Here is a 19308-nt window from a genome sequence, read left to right as displayed (position 1 = left end):
TTAGATATAGGTTATAAATTAATTGCAATGGTTATATTTAGTTCAATGAGGAGTTGGCTCAAAAGTGAGAAGATATAGATTCACCATTCAATTAATTGAGTTACAGATAAGGGAAATAAGTAAATGAATGGCAAAAGAGGAAAGGCTCAAACCCAAAAGGTATGAAAGGATAAGGGATCACATTCAAGAGTTATACAATTATCCGCCTTAACTCGAAGCCAGGTACTGCCATTGCGTCTTCCTTCCCATTTCGCCTTCCGAGTTTAGCTTCTTCTTTCCTAGCTTATCCCTTTCAGACATGAGGACCTGCTTCTCCTTTTTATCGGCCCGCCCTCATTTTCTGGTCAAATATCTTTCAGATTGGGCAGCATTAATACTAGACCTTTACTCTAATCTGAAGTTCAAACTATAGTTACTGTCTGTATTTTTTTTTTTCCAGGTATAGTTCCAAGGAGCATACTTGTAGTTCAAGGGAATGATATCATTAAGACCAATTCTGGTGTCAAAGTATAACCAACCCTACTCTTCGAAAACCTTAATCACCTGCCATGTAAAACCCTCCAAGGAAATGCCTCAAAAGCTTCTGCACTCAAACATAAGTAGAAGGGTAGGAGTCCTAGCAACAATGACTCCTTTACTATTGATAAGGGAAGAGACTGCATGTGGGCTTGACCTAAGAATGGTAGCACCAGAGCAGACGCTTGAAGAGGCAGAAAGTGGAGTTGAGAATCATGCAAAAGCTTTGTTGCAAGTGAGAGATTTGATAGAGTCCAAGTCTTGGCGTGAGGCGCAGAAGCAGTTAAGGAAGAGTTCATCATTGTTGAAGCAGGATATTTATACCATCATCCAAGGGAAACCTGGAAGCGAAAGGCCTCCACTCAGGAAGCTTTATTCTAATCTCTTCAACAATGTTACTAAAGTAAGACATTCAACCTTTTTCCTTATATTTTGATTGGTATTATTGGTTTCTGTTGAGAATTTCCTTCTGGGTTTTGAGCATTGCAGCTAGATTATGCAGCGAGGGATGAAGATGCATCACGTGTTTGGCAGTGCTACGACAGCATTGTCTTAGCTCTCAATGATATTTTGTCGAAACTATAATCAAGAGTCATGTCTTTTTTTCATCCTTCTTGCGCCATAAGAGCTAACTTTGTGCTGATGGAAATTGTAGACAACAAAAATATGACAATCCAAATCGGTTTCTGGGCAATCGAAATACTACATATGCTTGCAACAATCATCCAATAATCGGGGTTCACGCTAATCATTCCCTTGTTATCCTGAATTTCAAAGAATTCTGCCGGAAAACAAGCATCCAAAGGAACCATATTTCCAGATTGCTTGTGAATAAGGGCAACCTTTGCTCAGATTCATCTTTCCCACCACTTGATACGCTTTCAAGTCCGTTTTATAACAGCAAGCTGATCAAGATGAAAATATGCAGCAAAATATTGCGGGCATTGCCTCTATGTGCCATCATGGACATGCTCTGAGAGAGAAAGAAACGGGAAACACTAACTTCTTACAAAGGAGACAGCATGTACAGTTATTTTCGGTATAAACCCAGTTGATAAAGTAAGCATTCAACTACAGTCAACTAAACCTAGAGTACAGGACAGGGTGAATATTAGGCACAACTCAATGCTAATGCTCGTTCTCCTACTAAAAGCAAAACTGTGAAACTGAGAACCAGCTGCCACCAGTAATGTAGGATGTAATCCTCGGTCTTGGATTCGTATACTCCAGATCCGATCACCTCAACCATCTGACATAAAATGGGTACATTATGCTCCCAAAAGCAGCGACTTGAAATGAACTACCAAAATCAAGGCGACCCTGTTACTCCAGGGAAGAGTTCTGATATTTTGTTGAATACATCCATAACCTGAAACCCAAAAATAAATCAAAACCCAAAAACAAATCATATAAGGCAAATTGTCAACAATAAGACATATAAAGTGATCAACTATAAAAACAATCTGTCTTGACAAAGAGCCAGAAAATGGCAGCAACGATGAAACCATGATCTGATGTGCCATATATTGAATCTTTAATAAGTATTTGTCATAATCTGCATGTACTTAGACATGTAGGTCTACACATGCCTAAGACAAAATAAACTCGGACGAAAAAAAACAACTTAATTTTTTAAGATAAATGTACCCATTTTTAATCAATTAAAATTAATTGGAACGTCTTATAGAATGTTTAAAATATAGGCTAGTATCATTAAGGAAAGAATAAAATTTTGCTTAAAAGGACAGATAGAGGCAACACACTCCAAGTGAGGATCAATTAGCCCATCAAAAAATAGAAAAAAGGCCTAGGTTACCTCCTTGTCATTTTGATATTTTGCAATACTCAGTGGGTTCTGTGAACACTGCAAAAGCAGCACAAAGTAAAAAACATTAATACTAAAGATTTAGTACATCTGCATGACATGAAGAGAGATAATTAAGGAATCATCAGTAAACCAGAGAAGGCATACATCCATTATAGCTGCTTGAACTCTAGGGTTTTGGAATGCCATAGCAACTTCAGGGTTGGCCATTATTTTTGAGATTACTTCTTCAGGTGTAAGACCGATCTGATCTGCAAAAGGGGAAAGGGAGATATAAGAACTTTCTTCAGGCACCAGACTGCATTCCAGCACGACAGAAACTGACCATCGACCAACTATATATATCACATATAAAGTAGGAAAGCGAGAATGTAATGAAAAAAGACTAGTTCCCATATACACCAGGCATTTGAACACTTCAACAAAAGCTTTGCACTTACCAAATTGCTGCTTGACCTCAGCACTGTTGAGATCAAAGTTTTTCAAGGAGTCCATCATCCTATTGTCCCATTCAGTACTTCCACCCATATTATTTCTGAAAAGCATTATCAAGACATGCAGATAAGCATGTAGATTCACTATGAACTGATCCAATTCTAAACAACAAGAAAATCAAGCAAAAGGCAAAAGCAAAAGTGAATAGAAAACAAAAGCCAAATAGCAAAAGCATCAACCGAACAGAGCCTTAATCTTTCAACATCAAAAGTCAAAAACTCAGGCAGAATGGTAGGGGATAACATACACAAACTATAAATCTATCAGCAGAGTAACCAAATATACTGATTCTCTTAATGCATAACATAAACAATATTTAGAGAATCAATGAACCACCAAAATTATATTTTCCTAATCAATTGAAAGTTAATGACAACCAAGAGGTAAAATTAAAAACTTGGCAGCTAATAAATGCATAAAGTATGAGATGTGCTGACATCAGGAAAAAAAAAATTGAGAAAGATATCCATGCATATTACAAGCTATTCAAAAATCCTATAGGATCATGTTAATTTCACACATGATAATGTCATGTGATATCTACTTTAGATAATTGCCATTCCTAGTTTCTTACTCTTCAAGCAGTACTATAGACATTTAGAAAAAATTTTAAAAAGAATTTCAACCAAGATTGGAGTACAAGAATAATATATTCCAACTCCGCCTCTCAAAAATTAGTATGAAGAAAAGCAAGACCAGGAATTATATATCAATAAACTCCAGACAGAATAGTGAACAGGATAACTGTACAAGAACAAGAATGAGAAGCAAACATGTAAATCTTTTTAAAGAGGCAAGGCTTGTAAGAACTGTAAATTAAGAGAAAGACAAGCCCATTAAAAATAATCAAATGCAGGAAGTCAGAAAAAAGCTTACAGCATGTCTTGCAGTTGTTGACGATATTGAGGATTTTGTAGCATCCCTGTTAGAAAATACACACAAAAGAAGGAAAATTGGCACATATAAACAAAATATCCATAAAATTGCAACACTGCTTATGCGTGGAAACAACAAAGCACTTTTGCAAAACAAATAACTCTAATTAGTTGTCTGGAAAATGAAACAAGTTCTTGCAGGATACAGTAACCTAGGGAAATTAATTAGAACTGAAACTCTTAATATAATAAATATATAGACACCAGCTCCCTTAGCATTAAAAAAGCTGTGCAAAAGCTTAAAACTCTGATATCAAATTTAAACGGTCAAGAAAATATGCTTTTAACATATAAATTTACAGAGACTAATTCCCACCCACCCATGCATCCTCCTTAGACATGAAGAAAAAGAACAGAAAACAAAGAAGGAAAGAGGTGTTACCAAAGCAGGGACTTACATTTAAATGTCTCAGGGTTCCTCATTTCCTCAGGCAAATATCTGTATGGATAAGTAAAAGATTAAATTTCCTTTTGGAAAGGATAACACAAAGATATCAACAAAAAGGTTAGTTCAGTTTACAGACAAACAACTAGTAATGGAACCAATTAAGAGGAAGTCTACATATAAAAGGCTTTCTAAAGACACATAAAGATTTTACTTAGTGGTTTTCTTTTTGTAGGGGTGTTAATAGGACTCAGCCCAAGGCCCTCATATGATAGGAAAGCACAATATCTCAGATCCCAATACAACCACCCCCCAACCCCCCACCCTTCCCTCTCTCTTTCCCTCTTCTAAGTTCTAACAACCTAATAAAAAGCAGATGGGCTTCTCTCTTTCATTGGAAACACCACAGCTGACCTCCGAATAGTACATTTACTAATTTCAATACTTAGTTACTTTAAAACTCAAGATTGCGATTTCTCCAATAAGAACATTGACAAATGAGTTCAGATATAAAAATCCAAACAATGGAAGCCAAAGAGAAAGTTTCGCTTGCTTATCTAAGTTCTAAGGGAAAAATGGCTTCATATACCATTAAAAGCTTATGTGTTTTTGAGGGATATTTTTAGCAGACTTAACTTATCACTATACCTTATCATGTGCAAATCCATGTACTTGAAGGTAATGGAAGTCTATTAGCTTTGCCTTCAAAGTAACTTGCTTGGCTCTCAATTTTCCAAAAGCATTACAGAGTAGATTCGATGCCAGCCTTCAATCACTAACTTTATGGGCAAGGTCCACAAGGATTAGGAGAAAGGACTAATAGGGTAGATTTGATGCCAGCTTTCAGTAACTAACTTCATGGGCAAAGTCACAATAATTAGGAAAAATGACAATGGTTGCATTGGTGGAAAAAAGGTTTATGGCTCAAGGTTTGAATATTATTGCACAATTGATGGGAGAAGAAAAGGAAAGAAGAAGATAACTCAGTTTTGACCAGCAACATTCACAGTCCAGTACAGTAGGGTTAAGAAAATGCTGTAAATAGGTATAAAGATCATCAGGGAACCTAGATCGGAGTTGTCAAAGTTTAATAAAGGGTGCAGGACATAAGATCAGGACTCAATTACTAAAGGACTGATGATAAAAGCTGTAATATAAGTCCGTGCTCATTTAGAAGAGTTTGAGATACCAAGCCTAATACATTACATTTTGGAAAGATATAACAGAAACTTCTATAATTTGATATTGACCCTGTGTTTTGTAAATATTCCAAAGAATTAAGAATGAAAGAATGGACATTGTGACAGGAGCATGGTCTTTCACCGCACCTCAGGGCACAACACACCAAGATGACATCAATCAGAAAAATAAAGAAAAATAAAATAAATTTTTTGAGGAAAAGAAGCTATATTACGGATAAACCATCTTCTGCACTGTTGGATCTTCCATCATCTTCTCTAAAGCATCCACAGATAAGGCAGGATCTGCTGTTCCTGCAAATGTAATACAATGCTTGTTAAGTACTACTGAGACAGTATGAAGGCAATTAGAAAGCACGCTCAACATGTTCACATGCGTGATTAAATCACTGGTATGCATAAATACAACTTAATTTGTGACAAACAGGCACCATATATAAACTTTAATCATAAAGCAAATACAGCGCAAACTATATAAGATGGCATCAGAAATGCATCTTTATCAATGAGGTAACAAATCCAACAATTAAACAACCATTTAGCTATGTCAATATATGCATCAATACATGTCTTTATAAAGAGCTGAACATTAACAATATAGCCTTAATTACTAAGAAAATTATGTGTATGGACACATGACAAATCCTGTGATTTTAAGGCTTACTCCTTTATTCCTGTGCTGCCCTTTATTAGTGTTCCTTTCTTTTAACATACATACCATAACCCAGTTTATGATATCCCCCATTGTCTTGAGATAGATTTATTGATCTCTAAAATGGTTTTTTTCTTTTTCCTTATGTTCAAATTATAATCTCTCATAGTCCCAGAAAAATATTAACAAATGGGATAACTGCAAGAGTTAAAAGTGATGCATTTGACACGAAACTCTTCATGTTTTTTATCCTTTTATTCAGACAGCAATTATAGCCAACTAAAAACCAAATATTCCTCACTTTCATTTGAAATGATGAAAAGCTTGATCAGTTACAACTAGCTCTTTACTTACCAGTTGACTGGGAACCCCCAAAAGCACCAGCATCCTGCTTGGATGCAGCTCCATTATCAGAAACCTTCATACAATATTCGAATAATTAATTTCCCATAATAGATACTTTGAATTTCAAAGAAATAAATCCATATTACCACAGCCTTGTAGCAAGAGCTCATTCAAAATCTTACATCCTTGGGAAACTGAGTATTGTTTGATGAACTTATCTCAGCTGCATCTTCAAAAGCACTCTTTTGCACAGTTTCTTCTGGAGAAACATCCACAAAAGCTGCAAAGAGAACTTTGCATCAGTCTTGAAGAAACAATTCAAGAACAACATCAGTGATTGCAATGAATTAAATAGTTCACTGACTCTACAACCATCATTTTGAAACTAGAAAATTTCATTAGTTTGCTAATGTTTTTATACAAGAATGGGCCACATGTTGTTCCTCTTTACCTAAAAAAGGAAAGAGTTGCACATTATATAACATCTTATGGCAGCAGTAAAAGTTCTATATTACCATATTTCTTTGGCTCTGCTGTTTCTGCTTCACTTTTCACTTCAGTTGCTGGAGTAGCAGCCGGGGCTGCTTCAACTTTTGTTGCAGGTACATCAACTGTAACTGCAGGTTGAGAAGATGGAGAAGGGGATGTGACAGGTCCTGGTGATGGAGGTGCTGGAAATGGAAATGGGGACCCCGAAGGAAAAGCGACATTGGAGAATTGGTTATTTTGTGTATTCATCTGGCCCATCATGGTTTTGAAAGCTTGTTGCATTGCATATTTCTGAATAATGGCAAGGTAAATATCATAAAGCAAAGAAATAACAGTTATATTGTAACCTGCTGCACTGTGTGCAAAACTTTTAGCCATTTGCATCATCTTAAGCACATAATGAAAGTTAAGTAGACCTGACAACAATGACAATAATGTAGATACATTAAGGCACAACTCAATCACACCCAAAGTCCCATGAAAGAGAGTTATATATCTACCAAGCTATGAAAGGGCTTTGATTGTCTTTAAGACAACCAAGAAACATGGTGTGGATACCAAATTATCATTTTCAACATTTGTAAATTGACAATAATACAGGGGACACTAGAGTTATGCCATTGCAAAGGTTATGACAAGGCAAGCTGCTGCCTTGAGGTCAGCTTCTCAACATATTTAATTGAGATCGGACTGAAATTTAAGAGTCACAAATAAAACAACTAGTTCTTTACTTACTTGTTGACTGGCAATTTTATATCCTGGATCCATAATTCCATTAACAACAACTTTGTCATCGACTCCAAAGTCCAAACCCCCCACCCTCTGGGAACCCATGCAGGAGTTCATCTTCCTTTAGGATGGACAAAGAAAATTTTTTTACAAATATCAAACCACAATTTTGCAGGTTAACTCTGGGCCCTCTGGGCAATACATTATATTCCCCAATCTTGTTTTGAACTATTACCATCTATTACAACCTTAATTCTTTAATTTCAAAGCATATATAGCAACTAGAATCAGGTACATAGCCAAACAATTTGTTCAAATTAAGGATTCGTGGGCAGGTTCATATCATACTGTTTAGTCTTCTTGACCAAACTCTGACCATGGCTAAACATAAACCCTCCAAAAGAGAAAAATAATATTTAACAGATAAAAGAAGGCACCTTTAAGATAGTACATGACAAACACAAAAAACTTGAAAAACTAATGAAAGGTATTAACTTCAAGTTATAATAAATTGGTAAATTAACAGCCAATCCAATCTAAAGTTTCCCCACTCACATGACAATTTCAGTCTTCAAATGCCACAACAAGCATAATCGAGACTTTCAATTTCTAGGAGACATTCAAAGCATGCACACTAAATAGATTTTACCCATAGTCAGTTTTCATTGCTTCATTGCAGTACCCAACGCTACTTCCAAACTATAACAAAAGATTCAATCATACAGATCAAAGGGAAAAACAATACAATCATACCTCATATGAGAGAAACCCTCACCTTTAAGCTTGAAGCTACCTGTCATTTCACTCAACTTCATCAACATATGTAACAAAAGGAAACCATTTTTATTACAACAATATACAAAAAATATCACCAAAAAAAACCTTTGTGCTCACCCATGTAAAAAGCGCTGAGAGCCCAACGCCCACTCCAATCCAGAAGAGCGGTGACCCTCTACAAAACATAAAGAGACAAACAACTAAGCAAAGAAATTTATGTTCATAAAACACCAAAAAAAAATTCTGTCCAATTATTTCTTTTTTGTTTGCCTTTTGCTTCCTCAAAAATTGCTATAAAGTAAAAGTAAATCATAAAAAAGAGAATCATAATTTGATTAAGAATTAAGTAAATTATTAAAATTAAATATCAATTCAAATATATTTGTTTCCTTCACAAATGAAATCATATATTTCTTGAGTCATGAGAATTAAGGTTCTGTTTGGTTGTTGCTACTTGCTTTTGGCTTCCTGAAAAGTTACATTAAAAAGTCAAAAGATTAAAAATGGACATATAACTAAAATGCAACTATTCTATATTAAAGTAAAATCACACACTATGTTCCAAAAAAATAAAAGGTAAATTACTACAATTTTAAGTTTCAGTTGTACAAGAACTTTTAGTTCTTCAAAAAGCTATATATTGCATACCTTTTATATCCTTAAGGCACTATTTTTCTTATTTTCCAAGGCATAAAAGTAAGAAACAAAAATGGCATCCAAACGAAACCAAAGCTTTTAAGAAAGAAAGGGTGATTTAATTACATCTGAGACGAGGGCGGTGGCGCTGTTGGATTTGGGTTGACTCCAACTGAAGAAGTTTGCTGACTACTTGAAGAAGAAATGCTTGCAAACCTCTCATCTCCAAGCTTTCTCAAAACTGCAATAACAAAACCAAAACCAATAAAAAAATCAAATCATAAGTTTTTAAAGTAAAAAAAAAAATTAAGAAAGAAACCTACAGAAAAGAAAATATACCAATATGGGGGAGACTTCGGGGAGGAGCAGGCTGAGAGTGAGAGTGGGCGAAAATGGAAATTCTGGAACGACGAGGGGCAAGCTTGGAAGATGGAAAAGGGAGGGTTTTGGCAGGGTTTTTGAGAGTGTAATTAGGATGATTGCATCCTAACAGAAATAACTTGAGAGGAGGAGAAGAAGAAGAAGAAGAAGAAACTAAGGCCATATTCATATTTTCCATTCAATTATACAACTCTATGAAAGAAGGAGTAAAAGAAGAAAGAAAGAGAGTGAGTGAGCAGAGCACCAGAGTTGTGAGTTGGGAGTTGGAACGGACGAGGATCAGAAAGGCTAGAAAAAGGGCAGACGCACCTGTGTCTCCTTCATACCTAAATTTTGATGATTTTCTGGCTGTTTGGTTAGTTGGTTAGCATAGTGGATCGGAATGGGATTTCATTATTCCTTTTCAGTTGCTATTATTTTACTAGGAATAAAATAATTCTGTACAGTTTCTTAAACCATGAGATATGCTAAAGATTTTGAACAAAAAATTATCTTTCAATAATTTGAATATAATATTTTTAATTAAAGTTTCAAATTTATTCAAGCTTATGAACATTTAATTAAGTAATATTGGATATGTTACAAACTTACACTTTCAATCACAACAATATGTTTGTTAAATATAAAATCTGTTATAATTTTACATTTTCAATCTTAATTTTTTTTTTATAAATCCTTAAAAGCATATTTATTAAACGATAAAAAAACTCTTATTTATAAATAAAAAATTCATCTTACCTTTTATTGATATAAAATTTATAATTTATAAAAAAATTTCCTTACATTCAAACTTAAAGAGGCGTATTCGAGTTTAAGATTTTCTTACAAATCATGCAAATATACCTTAGCACCCAAAAAGAACATATACTAATAAAGAAATAATGAATCTTGAGGTTGATTTCAGCCTGATGATTGCTATGTTAGATTTTATGATTGAATCATAAATTGTGTAAGAAATAATAAAATAACCTACAAACACGAAAATACATCAATATGTTTAGTTTGATAATCCATGATGGTTCAACTCTACTCTACTACCGGATTCAGCTGGGGTTACTAATCAAAAACACAAACTCTCTGTTGCCTGTTTCTACTAGCTATGCTGCAAGAACCGCAACATCTAAACCCTCAAATCCCCACAAAAATTTAAAGAATGTCATAGCCATTGTTGATTAAAAGAATTTCTACTCCTACATGGTTGCAGGACCGTCTTCTCAGTCACGCTTTGATGCTCTCTTCGAACCTGCATGCCGTCTAAATACTGGAGAGAAGTTATGGTGCCGGGTAAGCATGATCATGATCAAAGTATTAGCAGCCAGAAAAAGCAAGCTTGCCATCCAAAGCTGTAGAAAGACATTCTTGCCTTTAAATTCAAGCAGATAACCCCACATCAACCAATGGCTTTGAGCTCCCATCCATAAAAGAATACAACATAGGCCTTGCCATTTAAGCTTCATATTGCTCCATGGCAAAATAAGAGGTAACAGGCAAAAGAACCATACAAAATATTGTGCAGTGATTACCTGTTCAAGGAGTAAATCCAGTGTAAATACACAAAGGCTCCACTAATAAGGAAAGAAGATTTCAAGGACGAGGAAGAAGTGTAGATTGGTTAAGTACAATGCTATGCCCGGCTGTGTCTGCATTTAGAGACCTTTAGAAGAATGCAAATGCGTACATGGCTCACTTTAAACATTTCATGTAAAGAAAAGGGTAGGAGAGGTAATGGGCAGATTTTTTATTAAATGAACTGATTCTCCCATGGCTTATGATGATATGTCAAGGTTCCACAAGTCAAGCTAGGAACATTAAATTATCATACCTTATTGAATGCTACAAATGCCACTGTCTGTACAAAGAAGCAGAATAGGAGATCCTTTGCGAAGCAGAAAATAAGAACCAGCTGCACTATAAATTGAGGCAAAAAGGAGATGAGCTTTTCCAGAACTGAAAGCTCACGTTCATAGTTAAGATAGATATGGTAGAAATAGATGGAAAAATTGTGTCTTGGATCTGTGCGGGTAAGATGGTAGAGCAATGCCTCGTGTAGGAATTCCCATCCATATAAATAGAAGAAAAAACCAGTACAAAAGAGGAAAACGCTCCCTGAAACCAGACCAAACAAAATTCTTGACCTCGTGAATATGCTTTTAAATGCAAGCCATATGTCACACTGATCGGTCACTTCTGAATTAATTTGAGGAGTCTTTCCATGAGCAGAGGTCCAATCACAAAGCAATGGCTTCGTACCAGATTGGAAAAAGCATGGATCAAGAAAAAAGATGATGGGAAGTGCATAGATTATGGGATAAATTCTGAAGTGAACAACAAGACCATACCAACATGCAGCTTGCACTACTTTACCTGAAAAAAGAACGAATGGGATCAACAGAGCCAGATACCAATATACAGCATTTTTTTTTTTTTTAAAGGCCAATATACTGCATTTAATAATTACATAACAACAGAACTCTTCTTAATGCAGTGCCTGATCATTGTCCATAAGATTTGCATTGGATATTGAAATGTAACATATAGAAACTGGTGAAGTAATTTAGCTTTCCCACTCCATATCCCAACTCTTCACTTTCTGAATGATAGATCAATGGAAATCAAGTAAGCAGTCCATTTTGAAATGCTATCTCAGTAAATCCTTGCCACTAACAGAGCAGTGCAAGTCTAGCACTCTCCAAAATCGTAAACCAGATCCTACAATTTCGCACAACAACTGAAATCATAGAAATGGTGGTGCCTTTGAGACACTTATAATTCAAATATCAATGTCATCTTTGACAACCACCAAACTTCCCAAGAGATGTTTACGCAATTGAGACTATCTTAAAGCCAATGTTATAATACTGACAATTTGAGAGGACTTTTTTTATATCAGCTGAGCAACTAAGATGCTGTCAAGGTTTTCAATTTTTTCTTTGGCTGGTTTAAAGGGCTAGAAGCCAGACTAGCCTTGACCACAGCAATCCCTACATAGTAAGAAGCTAACCAGGAAGAACCAAGACAGACCTGAAAATGAAAGGAATTTGTTGGCACTCCATCAAGATGAATTTGACCTAAAGCCGGATCCAGTGTTCTGTCTACTATGGAGGTCAAGGTAGAACGCCAGACACCCAAGATTAACTAGCATGGGACTCAAGTTTTGAGTCTCCCCAGTGACAATTGGTGAGACTGAAACCCACAACATAATTGTAAGAATTTGCCTATAAGCTACCACTTGCCATTTGGTAAGGTATCATTGAGTCGACTTTACAATGATTTAGTGGCAAACCTAGCAGTTGATGAAGAAAGATACAACCCCATTTTATGACACATCTATGAGAAACTACATAAGATACCAAAAAGAATGCTTGTATATATTAACTTACGGGAAACAGCAACACTATATACTTTTAAAAATAAATTTATGGAAGTGAAAACATACCATTCATAAGACAGATAACAATCCACAAAATAATGGCACAAACAATAGGTTCACAGTTTCCTCGAGTTCCAATTGTAAAGGTAAAAGGGTTGAAAAGCCATAACAACACAGAATACGTGCACAGGTCTTCAGGTACCTTACGCTGCTTTAATATGATACGGATAAACAACCCAACAAGTAAATCTGCAAAAATGTGGATCAGAACCAAAGCTCACAATAAAAACTGCTTTCTGTTAGATTTCTGTTTCTAACAGCTACATTCATATCTAAATCCAGAATTATGATAGTTTGCATTGAAAAGAGTTAACCAGTAAGACCTTTGGAAAAGAGATATATTATGATCTTTTCATGTAAATGGATCATATTTTAATGTCCCCACTAAATTTTTGCTTTCGTATAAAATCAACCAAAGGACAGGATTTGCCCTGAACTTGTTTAAGCCATTATGTGATTAGCAACATAAGGTGCGGAGCATATAAGAAAAAATTTAACAAGAGGCTAGTTTGCCGCCCACATTCAATTCTATGTAATCAAAAGCTGCAAAGTTGCATTGAAAAACCCAAATTTTAGGTAGAAATAGGATCACACTATTCATTTTTCAATTAATTACTACGATTTTGCTTTTCCTTTATAGCAACTTATCATGAAATAAAAGGCAAATACTATCAAAAAGCAAGCAGAAAGTAACAAAAATTTCAAACAAAATACTTATTTTCTCACAATCTACACCTCTTTTTTTGCTAAAAAATCAACATCTCCAACAAGACCTTCCCAAGTACAAGAGCAAGAAAAATGCAAAGCAAACTAATTGAAGATAAAATGGGTAAAATTATAAGCTACAATTAAAGTAAAAGACTAAGTATACCTGAAGTTGAGAAGAGAAACTTGCCCCAAGAAGGAGAAAGAAAAGAGTTGGGAATTAAAAGAAAAGCAAGCAAAGGCGAATAACGGTAAGTAGTTCTTTTATAAGGAGAATGACCAGAAGCCATTAAAGAAGAGGCATCTGAGAAAACAAGGTAATCTACATCCGTGTATCTAACTTCCATATGGGCATCTTGCCATTCTCCATACAGGATTAAACCCACGCGGAAAATTGCTGATATGAGGAAAATTGAGTTGATGTTAAGTGAATTCATGGCTGAAAAATGGGAAATTTGAGGGAAAGATTAGACCCAAATGTAAGCCAAATCAGAATGTGATGAAAAAAAAAATTATGGGGTCTGTTTTGAGGGGAGTAGACTATGAGAGGAAAGAAAAGGGAAGGGAAAATAAGAAGGAAACAGAGGGGAAATAAACTAATCAATAATTTCCATTTTAAGATAAAAGAATTCAATAACTTCTCTTGATATAATTAAACAGAAAAATAAAGTAACAAAAATAAAAATATCAGTTTAAGTCATTCAAATTATGAAATTGAAATTTTCTGAATTTTTGAATATATAAACTTTAGTATTAAATAAACTCTTATAATATGACTAAATACTTTTCTATTTTAAGATTTAAAGTTCAAATTTTAAATATGTAAATATTAACATTTAATCCAACTTCTTTAACATATAAAATTTTATTCAATTTTAAATAGAAAATATAAACCCTAAAACTTGTCTTTTTGGAAGCAGAATTGAACATAGCCATAATGATAGTGCACATGTTATTAGTTATGTTGGTATGGGAAATTATGATGGGAAACTCCATGGCAACACACCAGGAAAAAGCTTTGCTCCCAACTGATAGTTACTATTCAATCCTCGAGTAGTATACTCAGTGCATACAAAAAAGTGATGCCTCTCATGTTTCAAGCTCAATCTAAAGTATTTTCCAGAACGAATGAGAGAAAACTTTTTGATCATGATCATGAAATGCCATTCAAAGTATTAAGTTTTATACCAGGTGAAGTACTGACGTTGACATCATCAGCTCCAAGCTGGAAACTTTATCTCTTGCTACCTCCCTTCGCACTTGTTTAGACCTTGGTTTTATTCTTTTTTTTGCAAAAGCATGGCTCTCGACTTGTACTTTCTCCTTCGGGTTGTAGAATATGCACTACTTCCTTATATCATATATTAATGTTATACATAAGGTTAACCTACATAAAGCAAGCTGTTCTCATCTAAAATTTGACGTGTATCGTTTTAATAAATGGTAGTAACATTATCTCAATGGGTGACAAACCCAGTATTTTACATGTAACTGTGAAAGATAAAAACCATTTTATATGGCACAATATACAAACTCAAGAAATATTGGTAATGGGAGAAAAAGAAAAGGACCCAAAAGATTAAACTCAAATTATACAATCACCAGCAGTGCTGAGGAAAATGACAAAAAAAAAATGGAAATGTGGGTAAAGGAAAAGATTTGGCTATTGGGGGGTATGAGTTTCCTTCGTTAGAATTAGGGTGCCTGACTCACTCCGTGTGAACAATTTTTCAACCGCCTCATCCCAGTTAGTCCCTGTAGAACCTGACTCAGACCTGGCTTCTGGGGTATCTACTTTGTTGGTTTCAGCAAGCTCTGCTTCAGTTTCCCTGTTTTCTGTAGGTTCATCTGCCGTGGATACAGCATGAGGTATATTCAAACTGACAGCTCTCTCCAATGCATCTTTGTGTTCTTTTTCAATGGTCTGCAACCTCTCCAGTTTCTGTATTTTGGGGGGAACAGTTATCGTCTCTGATTTTTTTTCCCTCATACTCTGTAGGAACCAACAGTTAGGCTAATGCTGCTAGAATGTTTGACAGGTTAAAAAGTTTAATCAAGACAAGACATTAAAGGCAAGCTTATGAGCTGCAAATTTGATTACTGCGCCTTTACATTGGTTTGATGAAACCATCATTGGCAGAAAGGGATAAGGGTATATGAGACAATGTGCTGGAAAATTTCATCATAATGAATTCCAATTTTGATTTCACAAAACTAACACATGAGCAAAGCATATATGCCCAACTGGTAAATCCAAGAAAACCTCTCTCTCTCTCTCTCTCTCAACTATAGATCATTAAGCACTGGAACAAGTGCTGAAAGCATTACGCAAGCAGGAATGAAAAGAAAAAAAAAATTAAACGACTTAAAATTACTAGAGTACTGGTATAACTGCATGCCACCACACCTTCATTTTACTTAAAATAGTTTTTCGAAGAACAGATGTGTGTAGAAAATTTGACTTAGTCAATCCACTTCAACTGAGGACTGACAATGCTAAAACATTAAAGAACCAACGTAGTCTAAACTATGAAAATACAATATAAAAGTTTCATTTAACATGAGATGTCTTCAAAATCATCCATGAACTAATATTCTCTTTTTATGATTGACAATTACATAAGGGAAGCACTATCAGAGAACTACATTATTTCCACTTCGATTGATCAATAATCCATTGTACAACCAAGAAACTTAAATGGTAACCAAAAAGGAGAAAAACTCACATGTACAGCCTTCTCTGCTTCCCTTTCTATCCAGATTATTGCATGATCAGATGTTGCATTACAAGATAAGACAATATGTTCAAACCTCCCATCTACAGGAATGGCCGTTCTGACTTCCGGCGGAAACCTCCCACATCTACAGATGCCATTGACATGGTAACTTAGTATCATATCAAATGAAGCACAACTACTAACTGCATCAATGATGGAGCAATGTCCTTTAAAAAGATACTTCATGATAATTTAAGATATAATTATAAACAATGGGTTGGAACCTTCCGATTTCAAACCCATTCACAACTAAAGGAAAGCATACAAAGCACACCACTCTAGGTTGTATGGCAAATTAATGAGATTGTAATAACTTTGAAGTCAATCAAGGGAGAAATTTTAAATGAGCAGGACAAATGGAAATGAGAGAGCGATAGTTAGACTTATTTTCTATAAGAAACAAATCTAAGCTTGAAAATGGCCAAAAAATAGCATGAAGGGGGAAAAGAATTTTTGTCTATAGAGCAACAAAGTCATTGAAACATTCAGACAATGCATTAGGTGATGTAAATATCAAGAAGAACCAAGAGTCTGAGAATGTTGGTACCTGCAAAATTTTCTCTCTATAATATGATACATTCGTCCAGGTGCATAAAGCCTTCTTGGATCTCCAAGTTTTCTACCTTCTGGTATGAAGGTATCCCTCAAGCAAACAAGAAATAACAAGCAGGGCAAACTGTCCAAAGCATTAAGGCCTGGTTTGAGGGATAATAATAGTGAAATAACAATTCAATCCACTAAGTAGTCGTAGGAAGCTCTTAAAGAATGATAAACAAAAATATGCAAATACAACCAGAAAAAAACTGACCAGAATATTGACTTGAATATATCCTCCAAGGGGGTGGCTGTTCTGGGCAAGAAATCATCCTGGATAACAATAAGCTTTCATGTTAAGGGGATTTTAACAATATAAATTCATTAAAAACAAGGTATTTGTGCAGCATCAATAAACAAAAGGCATAGGGAAAGCTAAATCATCAAGTATAAAGCGAGAAAGAAACCAAAATTGAGAGCCTATGAACAAAAGTAACTAGAATGAAACAAATTTCGCAAACCCCTAACATGAAGTTATTATTTCATTTCATTCTTCCTTGCCTGGAAGGTGGTCACCACTTATTCCTTTCCATGTCACTCGTCAAATAAAAAAGTAGACCATTTTGCTGCTTTCTCCGCTCTGGATACACAGCAATATGGGGCAAAACATAGACCTTTATTCTGTGTTTGATAGTTGGGAAAGAAGGCAAGGAAGAAAGAGATGGAAGGAAAAGGCAGAGGGAAAACTATGGTCGGAAGGAAACAGAAAGAATTATGGAAATTTGGTGAATTTGCACATTTCCACTCCCTCAACGTGTAACCCTTCCGTAACAGAGAAAGATGAAAGAGAAAACGTATCGAGCCAATATTAATTATTTCATAAACTATTTTCTCTCAAGGGAAAAACAAATTTTCTTCCTATTTCCTTTCCTATTAAATATAGAATAACCTATCGATCTATCAACAAATAAGATCTATAAGTTTTGATAACAAATCAAAGATTTCAAAATCAAAACAAAATCCCAGAACCAAAATAAAAAGAACAATTGAAAATTTTGAACAAAAAGATAACATAAAATCACCTGCAACACAATAGAGTGAATAACATCAGCATACTTAACAGCCAAGTTAAGTGACATACACCTCGCCGGCGCCACCGCGTAACACCTAACCTTTCTTCTCGGAATCCCACCCAACCTATCCCTGTGATTAACCACCACAACCGTCAGCAACGCTGCCACGCCGGACCCCAACGAGTGTCCAGCAAAAATCATCTCATATTCCTTCCCTGTCTCTTCCCAAACCCTCTTCAACGTCTCACTCTCCTCATTCAACAACCAAACCGCCGATTTCAACAGCCCGTAATGAACATAACCCCCGTCGAACATCTGCATTCCCAAGCGGTTATTCAAAAGCAATTTATAGTCACTTTCTTTGGCGAGGTTGAGCCCCCTGATTGCTAACACGATTTCCTTCCTGTCGTGGTCGGCGTAGATGATGTAAGGGGGAGCACGACCGTTGGTCTGTTCGTAGGTGACCCGTTTCAAGACCCAGTCTGGGTTGAGACGGTAGCCGCCTTCGGGCTGGTGGTGGGGGTTTTTGAGATCAGTTTCGTAGACGGCTAGGATCAAACGGCAGACTCGTGGGACTGGTTCGAACTCGTCGGGCGTAGCTAATGGCCAGCTTTCACTGTCGTCTGAACCAACGTAGTTGCAGCGTTTCCATGCCCAACGGGAACAGCCGAGCAGAAATACACATTCAACACCGCAAGACACTGACATTTACTGCGGAATGAGAATTGGTTATAGCTGTTAAGCTGTTATCCTTAGAAAAGAGCCAGGGAGGGGAGGGGGGGTTTTAGAGACAGAAAGAGGAGGAGAAGCACATGAGAAAGAAGATTCGGAAACGAAAGGGAGCACTCACGTGGGGGAGGGGGCTTGGGTACAAGTGTGGGGGGAAGATGACAGCTGAGCTAGTTTTGGTCCTTTTTGGACATCTCAACTTCTCGAGTTTCAGCTTTGACGAGGCGGTGAGTTTGTTACTGTTTGATTATTTCTTGTTTTGGTCCAACTCTCGCATTGCTGCTTGTCTTCAGCGAGGTTCATGTTTTCTTTTCCTTTTTTTCTTTTTTTGAAATATGAAAAAAGAGACAAATATAATTATGTGGGCAAATATAATAAGTTTCCGTATCTTATTTGAATTACTCTGAGCACCACGTTTTCGAATTAATTATTAACTATTTTTAGCTTTTTTTAATAATTGTGTTAAACCATTAGAAATTCAAAATGAGAAAAACAAAAATAATAATAAACATATGGACGTAGATAATGTATAATATAATTTTTATTGAATTATTCCGACTACCATATTAACTCTATATCATTTCCCTATTTAAACAACTTGTCAAAACTATTATTTGTCAAACATATTTTCTTATATTTATTAGTAAAGAAGTTATCAAGATACAATAGGTATTACAGTGAAAACAACTTATATAT

The 19308-nt window shown here is 35.5% G+C and overlaps 4 protein-coding genes across 6 annotated transcripts; 1 reads left to right on the top strand and 3 right to left on the bottom strand.

Annotated features, from left to right (window-relative positions):
• Positions 1–28: 28 nt before the first annotated feature.
• On the top strand, positions 29–1353 carry PQL3 (PsbQ-like 3). Of its 2 annotated transcripts, none has more exons than XM_021440590.1 (3): positions 29–222; positions 440–919; positions 1006–1353. In XM_021440590.1, exons 2-3 carry the CDS (start codon positions 476–478, stop codon positions 1099–1101), a joined length of 540 nt encoding a protein of 179 aa, XP_021296265.1. In that variant the 5' UTR covers positions 29–222; positions 440–475; the 3' UTR covers positions 1102–1353. The 2 variants fall into 2 exon arrangements, with proteins under 2 accessions (XP_021296265.1, XP_021296266.1); XM_021440591.1 differs by having other exon boundaries at positions 29–343.
• Positions 1354–1497: 144 nt separating this feature from the next.
• Positions 1498–9696, bottom strand: TIC40 (hydroxyproline-rich glycoprotein family protein). The gene is made up of 14 exons (XM_021440589.2): positions 9323–9696; positions 9110–9224; positions 8465–8522; positions 8346–8363; positions 6868–7132; positions 6535–6632; positions 6362–6425; positions 5571–5649; positions 4170–4210; positions 3713–3758; positions 2782–2876; positions 2489–2592; positions 2333–2380; positions 1498–1885 (listed from the first exon to the last, which is right to left on the bottom strand). The coding sequence occupies exons 1-14, from the start codon at positions 9540–9542 to the stop codon at positions 1826–1828; spliced, it is 1311 nt and encodes a 436-aa protein (XP_021296264.1). The 5' UTR covers positions 9543–9696; the 3' UTR covers positions 1498–1825.
• A 562-nt stretch (positions 9697–10258) lies between these two features.
• On the bottom strand, positions 10259–14186 carry PNT1 (mannosyltransferase family protein). 2 transcript variants are annotated; one of them, XM_021441082.1, is made up of 4 exons: positions 13666–14185; positions 12801–12983; positions 11187–11728; positions 10259–10887 (listed from the first exon to the last, which is right to left on the bottom strand). In XM_021441082.1, the coding sequence occupies exons 1-4, from the start codon at positions 13934–13936 to the stop codon at positions 10579–10581; spliced, it is 1305 nt and encodes a 434-aa protein (XP_021296757.1). In that variant the 5' UTR covers positions 13937–14185; the 3' UTR covers positions 10259–10578. The 2 variants fall into 2 exon arrangements, with proteins under 2 accessions (XP_021296757.1, XP_021296758.1); XM_021441083.1 differs by lacking the exon at positions 12801–12983 and having other exon boundaries at positions 13666–14186.
• A 715-nt stretch (positions 14187–14901) lies between these two features.
• On the bottom strand, positions 14902–18872 carry LOC110426072 (alpha/beta-Hydrolases superfamily protein). Its single transcript, XM_021441150.2, has 5 exons — positions 17893–18872; positions 17085–17143; positions 16824–16952; positions 16226–16361; positions 14902–15492 (listed from the first exon to the last, which is right to left on the bottom strand). Exons 1-5 carry the CDS (start codon positions 18589–18591, stop codon positions 15163–15165), a joined length of 1353 nt encoding a protein of 450 aa, XP_021296825.1. The 5' UTR covers positions 18592–18872; the 3' UTR covers positions 14902–15162.
• Positions 18873–19308: the final 436 nt, after the last annotated feature.

This window comes from Theobroma umbraticum, unplaced genomic scaffold, assembly GCF_002168275.2.
Source record: "Theobroma umbraticum cultivar Fairchild unplaced genomic scaffold, ASM216827v3 scaffold_12.1, whole genome shotgun sequence".
NCBI lineage: Eukaryota > Viridiplantae > Streptophyta > Magnoliopsida > Malvales > Malvaceae > Theobroma > Theobroma umbraticum.
The sequence above is the reverse complement of the archived record's forward strand: the minus strand, read 5'-3'. Positions and strand labels throughout refer to the sequence as shown.